General features: G+C 38.7%; 1 protein-coding gene across 13 annotated transcripts in view; it reads right to left on the reverse strand.

Annotated features, from left to right (window-relative positions):
• Window positions 1-14,402, reverse strand: part of ARID1B (AT-rich interaction domain 1B) — a 405,616-nt gene that overhangs the window by 89,022 nt on the left and 302,192 nt on the right. For all 13 annotated transcript variants that reach the window (XM_039529451.1, XM_039529457.1, XM_039529455.1 and 10 more), the window contains one exon: window positions 1,359-1,538. In XM_039529451.1, coding sequence (XP_039385385.1) covers window positions 1,359-1,538 — 180 coding nt within the window. The remainder of the gene's footprint in view (window positions 1-1,358; window positions 1,539-14,402) is intronic.

The following is a 14,402-nucleotide window of genomic DNA, read 5'->3' on the forward strand; positions in this document are numbered from 1 at the left end:
TCCTAGGGATGACAGGCCTGGCCTCCAAAAGAATGGGCCAGGAAGCATTACAGATCCAATACTCCATGTGTATTGTATGGTGGCACATTTACAGAGAGACAGTGGTGTTAATCTAGAAGAAGTTTCTCCCTTGGCCAGAAAACCAAACCAGTGAAGACAGCAATCTACTTAGACAGAGTAAATTAATAAAATAATAAAGAATAATTAATAACGGCTTCATCAGTATACACATACTGATGCTGTCATCTCTTGGCTAATGGGAGCTAGCTAAGTGGTGTACAATGAGATACCCAACACTGGTGAGTAGACAAATTTTGGACAAGGACAAACATTTGGCCAGCTTATGTTCTGACCCAGGACAATCTCTTGCTCTTACAAACATACCCTGAAATCTTCAATTTCCATTCAAAGGAGACAGGAAAGTAACAAATCAAAAACAGGAAGAGATATGGACAATTAGGAAGTAATTAAACCATTATCAATACTGTAGATGATGACAAAAAGCAATTAAGGAAATACTGGGAAAATGTGAACCTATACAGATCAGTGGGTCTCGGTGATTTGTATCCTAGAGTGGTAAGTGAATCAGCTAACTAACTTACTAAAACACTGATCACCATTTTTGAAAAATCATGGAGCACCCATGACAGTTTCAGATTAATTTTGTTTGAAATTGTGTGTTAATTCAAACCTGAAACTCCAGAGTTGGAAGGGTGTAAACCACACAGATTTAACCAATTAAAATGTTTCCTCAAGCCAAAGTGAAGTGAAACTCCTAGGTTTTGCACAGATTTAATTAGCAATACTGTCCATTATTAGTCTAAATAGAAAATAAAAATAAATGGCCATTAGTGCTTCTACCTCTCTAGGAAATAACTGGTAAAGTTTCAACTCAAGCAGATTTAACCCTACTTTAAAATTTACGAAGTGTCTAACATTGTGTCTTGGCCTGTTTTGGATTATTTTATTTGTATATATATGTCCAGTTTTCTCTTCAGTCACCAAGTCAGATGAGGCAACACCGGAAAACAACTCAATGTATGTCCCCAAATGATCTTTTAATGGCAAATAATCTCTTGCCTCATGCTTAGCCTCAGTATAATACGCAAAACAAAAAGTTTTAACTCAAGTGCCATAAGCTAGTGAATTTTACTGAGAAATTAAAGAATACAAAGACTGCTAATAACATTTTGAATATGATGTTAGTTAAAGACGTTTTTGCAATTATTTTAAAACGAAAGGTGCGTCATTGAGTCCTTTTAAAAAAAGACATTCTTTGAATAACAGTTTTCCACAAAATTATTAGTTTTTTACCTTACAGTTTAACAGCATGTCTCATGGTTTGTTTGTTATATTACCTTGTGGTCCATACTGGCTCATCTGAGGCCCATAAGTACCACTTGAATTACTCTGCTGGAAACTACCAATCCCAGGATGCATTTGGCCTCCAGGTGAAGGATGTGGTGACATGGAAGGCCCAGTCTGTTGAGGTCCATATTGGGATATTTGTGGGTTCCTTTGTATGCCTGCCATAAAACCTAAAGAGAGATAAATAGCAAAACAAAAATGTAAATACAGAACTTTCACTTTCATATTTCTGAAGACATTTATATTTTCTCTTTAAGGGATCTCTTCCTTATGAAGAAACTTTTCCAGTCATTTTCAAAGTAAAGATTCCTAGACAACAGACAGCTATAATTGCTCACATCAGAAAACAAACAGAACCAGGGACGATGAGTCAAAATCTCTGCTGGCATAACTCCATTGCAGTCAGCAAAGAAGTTGACTCAAATTCTAAAGTCAGGAGATATGGCTCACAAATTTTTATTTTCCAAAGAAGGGCAGTGGAGTCCTACTTATTCTATTTTGATTAAGTTGAAAGACAATTTCAAAAACTGAAAGTCTCCAGAAATAGAATTAACAGCAATTCTGTTCACTGTAATAAAAATAACTAAATTAACCAGAGGAGGGGAGGTTAGCGTCTGACTGTTTGCTGCAAGAATACAGCGCTTTTTTGTCCAGCAATGCGGCATTTCCATGAATACTTCTGTTACCTGTGCCACTTATAAGAGCTCCAACATCACTGAAATGAAGAGCAGGATGTAGCAGTCATAAATAAAGTATGTCTAAATGTCCTCATCCATTCTCCAGACCCTTATTCCACCAATTTAAAGTCATCTATATGGTCATCAACACATCGCAACTGCATACTTTTTTCTTTTCCCTCCATAAATGAAAAGTATTAATGATTTACATTTTTGATATATAGTTCAAGCTACAATCAGTGGTCTAGTAAAATTCACTAAAAATCAACAGCCCTATAAAGTCATAGTAGTAACCCCACAAAATGGGAGGGAAGAGAGGGGATTCCATGGAACTTTTATTTTTCCAATAATTAAAAAAAAAAAGAGAGAGAGAGAGAGAGAGAAAGAGAGAAATCTTATAAAATGCAGCCCATCAAATGTCTGTACACAGTTACTAGTTCTGCAGGTTTTTTTTCTCTGAGAGTCTTCAGTTCTGCTTTTAACTCTGATGATGATGTGCTGAGCAGACAGCAAGTCATTCTCTGTTTTCGTGAGGAAAGGTAATTTCTTTCTTGTCCTGTTTGCTTATTAAGATCTGTCTTTACATTTGCCTGAAAAAAAGCCCCCTCAACTCAACATTATAGAGAAAGTTTTGAGTAACAGAGTTTTCTCACTATTCTTCAAGCACAAATAGAATTACATATAGTGTGGCAAAAGCATGTTAGGCCTTGAAGTTGTATTTGAATAAAAGTTACTGTTCAAATACAAATGTCAGGCAGCAAGAATATGAAGATATCTAAATAAAAAATGAAATATCTTTTGTTATTTTTTCCTCAAGTACTGCAGACACTTTTGAGTCAATACTCTGTGGGATTAGACGGTTTAAACTGGCAATTTTACTGCAGTGGAGAGATAGCATTTTCAGATTCTACAGCACAGTATAAAATGCTAGATCCAGCCTGCTGGATGTGTTGATGCTGCCTGCATGCCATATTCAGATTCTGCAGAATGTAAGCGCTGATGAAAAAAAAAAAAAAAAGAGTTTCTGTCCTTCATGACTGCAAACAAAACCTTCCAAATGCAAACGGAATATAAACTCAAGCAGTGTTGCTTTCTGAGACTGGAGAGATCAGACACAAAAGGTGTCTGTTTCCTCCTCTCTCCATTAATCTAATTGGGCGGAGAGGGTTAATGCTAAAGCCTAATGACAGCTTAAATGTCAGATTTAAAGAGATAAGAATATTACACCATTGCTTTTATTAGTGGTGAAATGGAGGAGAGTAAAAATGAAGCCCATAGATGAGTATTGGGAAACTGGAAGTTGCTGCAGGGAAGGAAATGCAGAAGAAGGAGAGATACAAAGATAAGGAAGTGGGAGAGAAACAGAAAAAGGAGTTTGGTGAAAAGAAGAGGCAAAAAAAGGGGCAGTGGCGCTAACTGTAAGCATATTTTCCCCACTGTGAGATACTGAGCGTGACAAAGTATTGAACATTTAATAAATTATTATTGTAGTGTGAGGAATTGGGTAGTGTCCCTTTAAATAGTCTGTGAGCCCTCTAGAGGAAGCAAAACAGTATACACTGTAGTGTGGGAAGACAAATCACGGTAGTCAAGGTCAAAAGAGATGCCTTGAAGACAGGGTAATACCGATTGGGAACTTCCGTACTTCCAGACAGGGAAAATTTATGTGAGTTTTGTATTCAGCTCTGTTTTGAGACAGACTCCTACATTGTAAAGTAGTTACTTTACTACACACACAAAACTTATTACAAAAAATCTGTGGTCAGAGGACATCACTGTAACTAATTTAAATCCTAACATAATAGTTGGCATGAAATAAATGTTAATATTTCCAATAGACACCACCTGTATCACACTCCTGGGATCCATTTCAATGAAACATTCTGTACTAGCTGCACTATAAGTCTTTTATTATAAAGATAGTAAACCCACTTCTATATCCAGTAAGCACATAAAGTACACAGCCTTCCTATTCACAATGGACTTTTTAATCTATATGACATGGTTAACTTTCCAAATGTTGCACTGGCTAAAAAGATTAATCAGCCAGGCTATCATCACTCCTAATACCTTCTTGAACATCCTGGCTATGGTGGACACACTAAAAGGCTATAATTTGTATTAGTAGTGATGGCTTCCACAGGTGATGTGGAGGAATGATTTGCGACAGGGCCTGATGGGTATGTGCAGATACGTTTCCTGAAGGTCTCCTGAAGATACTGCAACAAAAATGGAAGGAAGAGTCTCCATCCCAAATGACCTTTTGTTCAGCTTCTTGAGGTTTTGTTTGAATTGGGCAGCTCCCGAATCTTTGTCTGACCACAAAGCAAAGGGAGTGGAATCCTCATCAGCTTTCGAACTGAGGGACTGGTTATATTGCCCGCCTCCTGGTTTCAGAAGATGTGAGATTTCTCTCAGGATGGTTTGGTGTTTTCTTGTTATTTTTTGAGATTGGAGAGGGGAGGAAGTTATGATGTGATGGAGCCTGGAGATGCAGAGAGAGCATCTGTGCTACATTATCTTTTGTTCCTAGCTGTCTGAGATGAGTTAGAACCATGCCCTCAAAGGTGGGATATCCTGCCCCCTAAGGCCTATTTCTGGAGAGAAATAGGTTGTGTTGCAGTCCCACTGCTGATGTGGATGGGAAGGAGGGATTGGATTGGGTCCTGATCTGGATCTCCCTGAGACATGGCCATGCTCGCATGGCGCCATGGAGAAGTCCAAGCTTGCTTCCAAATATCTGCAGGAAGCCCAAATATCTTAGAAAGGAAATGGGTTCATGATCAAGAAATTAAAGTTCTCACACCAAAAAGAAAAAAATGTATCAATTTTAGGAATCTTATCAAGAGTGGCAGGGAACAGCTGGCATACATTCATTTTTCCTTACTTGCACATTTTCCCACAAGTGTTCAGCTTCATTTTATAACCAAAACAAAAAAGAATAGATTTAAGATGAAGGTTTTTTTATTTTTTTTTTAAAGAAGAGAAGTAGGATTACATTAGGATTACATTTGAGTGGGAATGGGGTGGTCAAATAACTAGATTGCATCAGATGTGTCAGTTTGTGTGACAAGTTTGCTACTTTTAGGAAACTGCTGTAAAACAGCAGTATGCTTAGTCTTAAAAAATCATCATGGAAATGTACTCATAAAAAAAAAATCTATTTATTGTAATGGTGGAAAAAATTATATTTTACTAGCCATCAAAATAAGAAATTACTTGCCACAGGAAAATATGCAAGTGGGATTTGGTAAGGGTGAACTATTTAAAGAGTAGCTGAATAAAGTGTATGCTGCTGTATTTTTAAGATGTATAGAACTTTTTTATTTAAATATTTCTTTTTAAAAAAATAATCTTTTTATTAAGTACGCAATCCATAAAGGCCTTAAAGTTGCCTTTGCATTTTTCAGGAAACAAGTGAAATTGTAGCAGACTACCTATTAACAGCTATAAAATTAACTTAAGATAAAATACATTTGTACATTCAAATAAAGCATACACTTGAAGTTTTAAATTGGCTAGATACAAATTTAGTAAAATGCAAAAATAAAACACATTCTTTGCTATTGACAATGAAAAATTTTCTTTTCCTTCAGAAAGGGCTAGAAAAAGCAAATGGTATTTTTACAGTATCCTACACATCACTGATACTTATTTGTGTCTGAAACGTTTATCACAGAGATTTACAATTTTACTTTTTCTCTTCATATGTATGTACATATATACATATAAATAAACATGCTACTAGACACTTCATGAACTAATGCACTCAGACTCACTTAGGCCATGTCTAGACTACAGGCATTACAGCAGCACAGTTATGGCACTGTAGTGCCATAGTGTAGATTCTTCCTACAGTGAGAGAAGGGGTTTTTCCTTTGCTGTAATCCATCTCTCTGAATGGTGGTAGCTAGGTTGATGGATTTTTTTCCCCACTGACATAGCCATGCCTGCACTTGGGATTACGTTGGAATATCTATGATGCTCAGGCAGGGGTGTGAATTTTTCACTTCCCCTAACTGCTGACCTAACTTTTAAATGTAGACCAGGCCTAATACATATTTGTACAATGCCCACCATCACTATTTATTTACTGAATATGGCTACATTCCAGGGCTATCTATCAAGCACTAATCAATTTCCAAACCGCAGTCCTAGTATGTACTGGGTTCTCCTTTAAGATCTGAGAGGGACTCTTTCAATGCTTCATATTTGGTTTGAACTCTGGAGGTAGCCTCCTTCCAGGACATGACACTCAGGGCATGTCTACACTACAAACTTAAGTCAACCTAATATAAGTCAACTTACAGCCACTGCAGCAATTACTGAGGTGGTTCTCTACCCTCCTTCTGCCAGTGGTGCATGTCCTATTGAGGAGCGCTTCCATTGACTTCAGAGGGGCGGTGTGGGGGGCTGAGAGCCTGGGCTCTCAGCTCTGTGTAGCTCCCTGCTGGGAGCCCAGCTGCCTCCCCCTCCCAGGCTCTCGGCTCCCTGCTCCCCACCAGGAGCATGGCAGCCACCCAACGGAGAGCTCTGTGTGTAGAGCCTAGGCAGCTATCAGGCTCTGAGTAGGGAGCTTGGAGCCTGGGCAGAAGCCCTGCTCATAGATGGTAGCCAGGAGGCAGCTGGGCTGGAGCTGGAGCTCCCTTCCTGCCCCAGGGTGACAGCCTGAGCCACGTAAAAGACCATAGTTAGAATCACATTTTGCACATGATTTTGTTTACTTGCCCAGGAGCAGAGATTTTTATTAAAAGTTAAAAGTAGGGGGCAGGGCGCATGTTGAATGGGGTTCAAAGAGCTGCTTTCCTAAGAGAGAGAGGAGGCACTAAATCCTTTTTTGTATTTGATCTAATAAACGATTAACAGAACACTACATACAAACATTTGAGAAGTGGTACCCTCCTCTGAACTGAAGGGTAGCAATATTATGAAGTCAATTAGAAACAGAATCAAAAGAGCAATGGTGAAGCCAGGGTGCTCAGTTAATGGCCCCTAAAAAGACATCTTCTTCCACTTCATGAACTATCAATTCCTGTATTCTAAAAAATGCTGGAGGATCTCAAAATTCTATGGGGGAAAAATACTCAGGGTTGATGTAAGCTCTGACTCATCGTTCATTCTACAATCAATTCTAAAACGTTTTGGGGGAAAATGTTTTATTTCTGCCATAACAACTATGCAGAAATCAAATTTCTACATTCAGCTGTTTCATTAGCTAGCATGAACCTCAACTTCTTCTACAAGCGCATCAGGATGCCACTAAAAACATTCAAGGTTCTTTGGGCCACAATAACACACAACATGTTTTCTCTTTGGCACCTTGACAATTTATTTTCATCTTGGCATCTGCTATTATTTGCAGACTGATTGCCTTGTTTCTTTGCACCAGTTCAACAAAAGATGTTTCTTTGCATGTGTGAAATAATAGTCACACAACACACCACCTTAGCAAAATCATCTCCTACTGCACAGACAGCGAGAGCTATTGCTCCTCTTCACAAAGAGGCCAAGTTTCTATTTGGGGGGAGGTAGGGATATTGGATCTGTTGCATTTATTTAAAAAAATATTTTTCTATTATGCTTTAATATCTTACAATATCTTCATTGTTTATTTTTCAGCCAGTTTCTCTTGACAATGCCAGTAGCTTTGGGGAAGATGGAAACTAATGACCTAGCTAAGGCTTTAACCCAGACCCCCTAGTGTTCTACCAGCTGTGCTCTTAGGTTAACTGGCTGACTCTCTCTCAGTTCTTTCTCTGATATTACAAAACCCTGTGTAGGTATGGCATGCATAATATTTAAATTTCTTCACACTCCAAGCCCTGCTCAGCTACTGCCTTGCCTTGAAATTCATATAATCTATCACCGATAAACTGGAATCAGGGGTAGGGTCAGACAGATTACCCAGATAGTAGCTTGGGAAGAAAAAGCCAACCTTTCCATATGCAACTCTTGCCTAATGCTCTCTGATGTAAAGTTTAAGTGCAGCACTGAGGGAAGAGAAGCAAAAACATTTGTGGAGTCCTCGACACACTGACAGAGGCAAAGACGACTGTTCATGTGCCCCTTAATACACTATTTCACGTGCAAACAATGTATTATTGCAGCACACATGGTACATGATGCCTTTTGCCATGGTGCTTTGGAAACTGGGACAACAGTAAACTGTAGTTAGAAAACAAATCCACAGCAATTTCACCTGGTAGCATGCCTCGAAAAAAACAAATCTGACCATCAATGTGAAAAATTCTAAGGAGTCTGTCTGCTTTATACAACTGACATTTGTCTATTTCCCCCATAGCATGCATACTTATGAAAATAAAAGATGAAAGAGTGGAAGGAAGGGCATTTTTCAGTGTGTTAATCTGTAGGGTCTGCAGGCTTTATGGTCAGAACTTCAGGTCTGAAAAATTTAGTATGCTGGAGACTCAGGTTCAAATCTCCACTGGATTTCTTAGTGCTTCCCTCTTGTGAGGTAAATATACTGAATTCCACGAAGTATGCAGGGTTTTGAGGACAAAACCATAAATATATGTAGTGTGTCCTGTCTGTCTTACATGGACATAAAATGTTGTGTGACATTTTTCATAAATGAAAAATTAGCCCATTGTCTTCAGCCCCAAAATGTCCCTGTCCTCACACTGTTGTTTCTGGCAGCAGCTCCTCAGTGATAAATGTATATATTGCAGTTTGCAAAGCCATTTGGGATCCTTTAGAACAGTGGTTCCCAAACTTGTTCCACCGCTTGTGCAGGGAAAGCCCCTGGCGGGCTGGACTGGTTTGTGTACCTGCCGCGTCCACAGGTTCGGCCGATCGCGGCTCGAACCGCAGCCACTAGGAGCCGCGATCAGCTGAACCTGCGGACGTAGCAGGTACACAAACCGGCCCGGCCCGCCAGGGGCTTTCCTTGCACAAGCGGCGGAACAAGTTTGGGAACCACTGCTTTAGAATGAAAAGACCAAAATAAACATAAACTATTGTTAAATATATTATTTAGATCTCAGATAACTTATGTATTGACTTAAAAAGAAATAGGGAGCTTAGATTAGCCATTCATTATTTTTAGGGAGGCCTCGTACAAAGGTTAATTAAGATAACATAAATACCAAATATCTTTGAAATTATAATGCTGCCCAATAGGCAGACCAGAGGCAGCTCAGATGTCACAGGCCATGATAGGAAGCTGTCCCAAGGATAGCGATAAGACTCAGTAACTTTACAGTAAGCCTGGTGACAGGAACACGACTGTCACTTTGTCAAGTTCTTCATCAATGACTGGTTGTGGCTTATTTCACTCCCAGACCCCAGAGGCAGAGAATTCAGAGGCTGTCTAATGAAGTCAGTGAAACTCTTGTGTAGAGGAGTCTCAGTGTTAGCAACTGTATAAACTCCCTTAGACTAATTCAATTCCCCTCCCCTAACCTCAAAAAATGATTTCCCAATTTAATGTAAAAGATGAAATAAAGATTCATTCTCCGTATAACTATATTTAACATCAGCAAGAAAAGAGCAATGACCAGATGGTAGTGTACAAAATTTATCTGGAGATTTGGTTCCAGGTTTTGATTGTACCAGTCTCATTATTTACTCTGAACCTCACTTCTGTGGTTATGAAGTTTATTAAAGTGGCTTATTATCTCTCCTAAAATATACTCTAGCCCCTTTCAATTCTTCTTGCAAAAAAGACAATACTGCTGTATATTTAGCATCATGCCACAACTGATCAGTTCACTCCAAAGCTGAAGCTGGCTGGTAAGGGAAATATGTCTGATATCCAAATCCAATCTGAAGCCCACGTCCATCAATTGCTGAAACTGGCATTTGGATTCTTTAAGAATTAACTTGGTTTGGCATCGTGCATCACTTAAAATATTGTAAAACAAGTAAAGCAACAGTCTCCCTTCAACATTTGCTATGCAACAGGCCAAAGGTCATTCAGACTCTAATGGCCCAAAGCAGAGGACAAAGCAGAGACTTTGCAACCCAGCTCCCCTGATTATTCATATGACTTGCATCTAAAGTGACCAGACAGCAAATGTGAAAAATCGAGACAGGCCTATATAAGAAAAAGACCCCGAAATCGGGACTGTCCCTATAAAATCGGGACATCTGGTCACCCTACTTGCATTATTCCAGAAAAAAATGCAATGGTAAAACAACCAGACATACTGATGACACCTTTCTCCCCTTAAATGTTGTGTGTGAAATAAGTGCTCAGGAATGTGACAGTGCTGTCCAGAGTCATACAAAGAGCCAAATTCTTCTCTAGTGCAAGCCGGTAAAACCCATGCTCACTTCAACGGGAGTTACACCCAGGCTGAATTTGGTCCTCAACGAAACCAGGTGCAGCACAGGTTTCCCCAACACAATTCTGCCAACTATTTGATCACTTTTATATGTGCTTGTCTCTCCCCTTTGGAAGAAGGGGGAGGAGGAAGAGCATTGAGACTGTTCAGTAATGCCATTCAAGTTGAGAAAAACTCTTTTTATGGGGCATCCTTATAACTAATAAGTGCTTCCAAAAATCTGTAATGGCTTCAGCTAAAATCTGGTCTGTGTCTAACATGAAACACTTCTCTGGTTGTCCAGAACACAATTCACCTAGTAGCAGGCTGCTGGGCATAAAGATTTGTTCCACGTTGGCATGCATGTTGGCACGTATGTCAGATTGAGCTAGCTCCGCTGCACTCACCCACTTGGAGAAAGGGGTGAAAGCAAAAGGCACCCAAACATACCTGTGGCTTCGCACTCTGGTGCACACCTTGAGCACCTTCGCTTTTAAGAGCCTGAAACACTTCAGCCTACATCAAGTAAACTTATTTCCAAGTCTGATTTAACCTTAAGTGGTGTAATCATTAACATGGCAAGCAGAAGAATTTTAATGACAGGAATCATTTCATTCTTTGGCTCCTCTGTGCTCTGAGTAGATCCCAAATCCCCAAATGAGAGCAAAAATGTAAGGCGGAGGGGGGAGCTTTTTAAGATCTAAAAGCAAACTACCGTATCTTTTTTGTTGCAATCAGAGTTCTTTGATCTATTTTTTCTTCTTGCTTCTTTCTTTTCTTTTTTTTTTTAAAGATGAGGAATAGATTTCAGTCTCTAACATCAAATGTCAGTATTAAACCATATCAGGATTTGTGGAGGAAATTTAGGGACAAATTCCCAAATTGGAATCTATGCCATCTGAACAAGTAAAAATATTTATATTTTATTATAAGAATTTAAATAATGGTGAAGTTTGTGTAGTGACAGTATATATGTGAGGAAAGAAAATAACTTGAAAGGGATAACAAAAACTTCATGAAATCTAATGAGTAAATCTGCAATTTACAGTTACAGAAATTCAGTTTGCTGTTTAGTTTTTTGTAGGGAAGCACAAAGAAAACATCAAAATGCCTGATCACATCCCATCTGTTACTACCTCTTGCTGGACAACATCTCTGCTGCCAAAAAGCCATTTAAATTTACTACATTGCAGCTACTGATAAATATCACTTCTGTGAAGATCTAATACTAAATAAGGACTAAATTTGGAGATAATGCTTACACGCAGCTGTGTCAAACAGATCCAGATTTTGCTCAGCACAACTGGATCCTATTTGTTACCCATTTTTCTCCTTTGTGATATGATTTTAAGCAAAATATACTATAGTACTACCCCCCTCCCATGACAGGCTGCAGCAGGTAAACCATGTAAATAAATAAAGCTAGAAGTGGGAAGGATGACAAGAAAGATACTGGGAGGAGGAGGAGAGAAGAGGACGGTTACTGTTCAACAATTTCAGAAGCTCTCACTCTTGGCATCTTCCATGCAGATCTGACAGGCACAGAATGGTGCCATGAAACTGCCTCCAGCAACGGAATACATTTTCCAGCACATCACAGCAACTGCATTGGCATCAATTCTGCTTGCAATCCATGTCCAAACAGAAAAGTTCTCAGTGGTCCTATTTCAGCATATCTCAAGGACTAATTAAATCCTCATTACGATCTTCTAATTATTCCAGTGCTCTGGGATTTCACTGAGCAAGTCCCTGATGGTGCATTAGATGAAAAGGGTTAAATAACCTGTGTTGATTCTGAGACTCCAGATCTATTTCAAGACCTTTAGCATATCATCAGCATTATCATGAATATTTAACTATACACCGCTGTGAAAATTATAAGGGGAAAACAATTAAAGATTTTTTATAAATTAATTCTGACCCATATTCATTTTCCCTAATAAATAAGGCTTCTTTAAGTATCCCCAGTATGACAGCATATGCTAGAGTAGGAGTATGCGGTCATTTACTGTTTCCATTACGTTCAGTGGTGCTGAGAAGTTCCCAATTTACTATTTTAATATAAATAAGACTGAAACTTGGCATGCAATTTTTGAACCCAGATGAGAATTTTAAAAAATAATTTACTTAAATAGGAGAAGATGAGTTTTGTGAGCTTTTTTAGGATACAGGAAAGAACTTTTCGTTTGTTCTGAGGTAAAAAAAAAAGTCAAATTTTGACCTTATTGTAAAATATACTTTTGTATTTGTAAAACAAACAAATAAAATGATCAGGCTACTATAATAAGGGACGGAGTGTAATCTAATGTTTGGGCCAGGGAATAATTAGGATTTTTAGATTCTATTCCCAGCTCTGGCATTAATTCATGTTGTGACCTTGAACAAGTCACCAAGACACAGATTGTTAAGGGTATTTAGATGCCTAGCTAACTTCCATTGATTTTGTGTAATTTCTTGTGGCACCATTCATATAAAACAACTTATTTTGATAAAATCCTTAGAGGTTCCATTGACTGTGTATCAAATCTAAATAACTAAAGGACACAAAATGTGAATGGAAGTGAGCAGCATGAACCAAATGTTTCCACTGGTATCGTACCAGGTCAAAGGAAGTATGGACCAGATATGATATGAAAGATTTTCAAAATCATTTGCAAATATAGATAACTTCTTACACTACTGCTAAAAAAAGTAAGAAATAAACGACATAAAAAGTAATTTGAAGGGCTTGGCATATCCAAAACTTCCTATTACTGTGCACATGAACATAGATCACACACACACACACACACACACACACCATATAAAAAAACCCTGCTTCCTTGATACTGCACTTCTACAGTATGGGATGTACAGCCTGAGGCTGGCAAACATGAGCAATCCCAGCTGGGTGCTGAGTAACCATGGAAAGAAGGATAAAATACTATCAAACACTTTCAAAATAAAATAACTAAGTGTAAACATAATGGTTCAGTGTGGGGCTTTAGGATTTAGAAGTGCTGTAGCTCAAATCCTACCCTGTCAATCAAGCTGCAGTATATCTGACTAATAATATTTTTTTCAAGTGTTGAGGGTATGGGATTCCATTCAGTAAGCCATTAGAAACCCTTTGTTCATTCAGTCATTTATCTAAACAAGGAAAGAAAAGTTAGGTGATGTGCTAGAAGGAACAAAAACACCTTATCCTAAATTGGAGGGTCACTTGGTCTTTTTGCTGGAAATCATTCATATCAGTGAGCCAAGTGTTTAAATTACTGTAACAGATGCCTGCGGATCAGGTGTCTTCAGCAGCAACGATTTTCTGCTCAGTTTTTATCAGTAATTGACAAGCACGTTCCCTTTGAGCCCCACCTTTCCCCCTCCTTTCCCTCTCCAAGTCAGTGGAAATCAGTTCAAGCAAGCAAAGGAATCAACTAATGTAACAGCCTTTTTAAAAGGTGAAGTTTTCCATTTCAAAGGAGCCTCTAATCAATGATAGGGCACAAAAGGGAATGTATGCATGTTTATGTGTGTACTGCATAGCCTTTACAGAAGCTTTGGGGATCATGTTCTGCAAAATCAATATAACCTAGCTGGTTACAAATTTCATATCTGCTGCATGAAACAAATGGACATTTTATACAAGTTGGGTCACATGGATTGTGTGTAGCATGCTAGAAGCCTCAATTTATAACCAAACAGAAACAAAGCACATTGCATATTACACAATGCAAAAGTTATTAAAATACAAATCCCAAAGTTACAGCTTAAAATATGTTTTTTAAAAATATACCACTAGGTTCAGCTTCCATCTGTGAAGAGCCTTTTGTGTGACAGCACTGGGAAGAAACCTAGGCCAACTCAACCTTGTTTATACATTCTGGTTTCCGCACTGTTGTTCACCGATTTGGCTTTTTAGTTTTGGCAGCTGTCTTCTCCCTTGTTTCAATTTTGATCCACCCCACGCCACCTTTCCCCGGCCGGGCACTTCAACCACAGAGTACCACCTAATTCCCCTCTAGAAAGGTGATCAAGAGATTGACCCACACAACAAAGTTAGAGCATCCCACTCATCCTTAGCATCATTAACCCA

This window comes from Mauremys reevesii, linkage group 3 (assembly GCF_016161935.1).
Source record: "Mauremys reevesii isolate NIE-2019 linkage group 3, ASM1616193v1, whole genome shotgun sequence".
NCBI classification, from domain to species: Eukaryota; Metazoa; Chordata; order Testudines; family Geoemydidae; genus Mauremys; species Mauremys reevesii.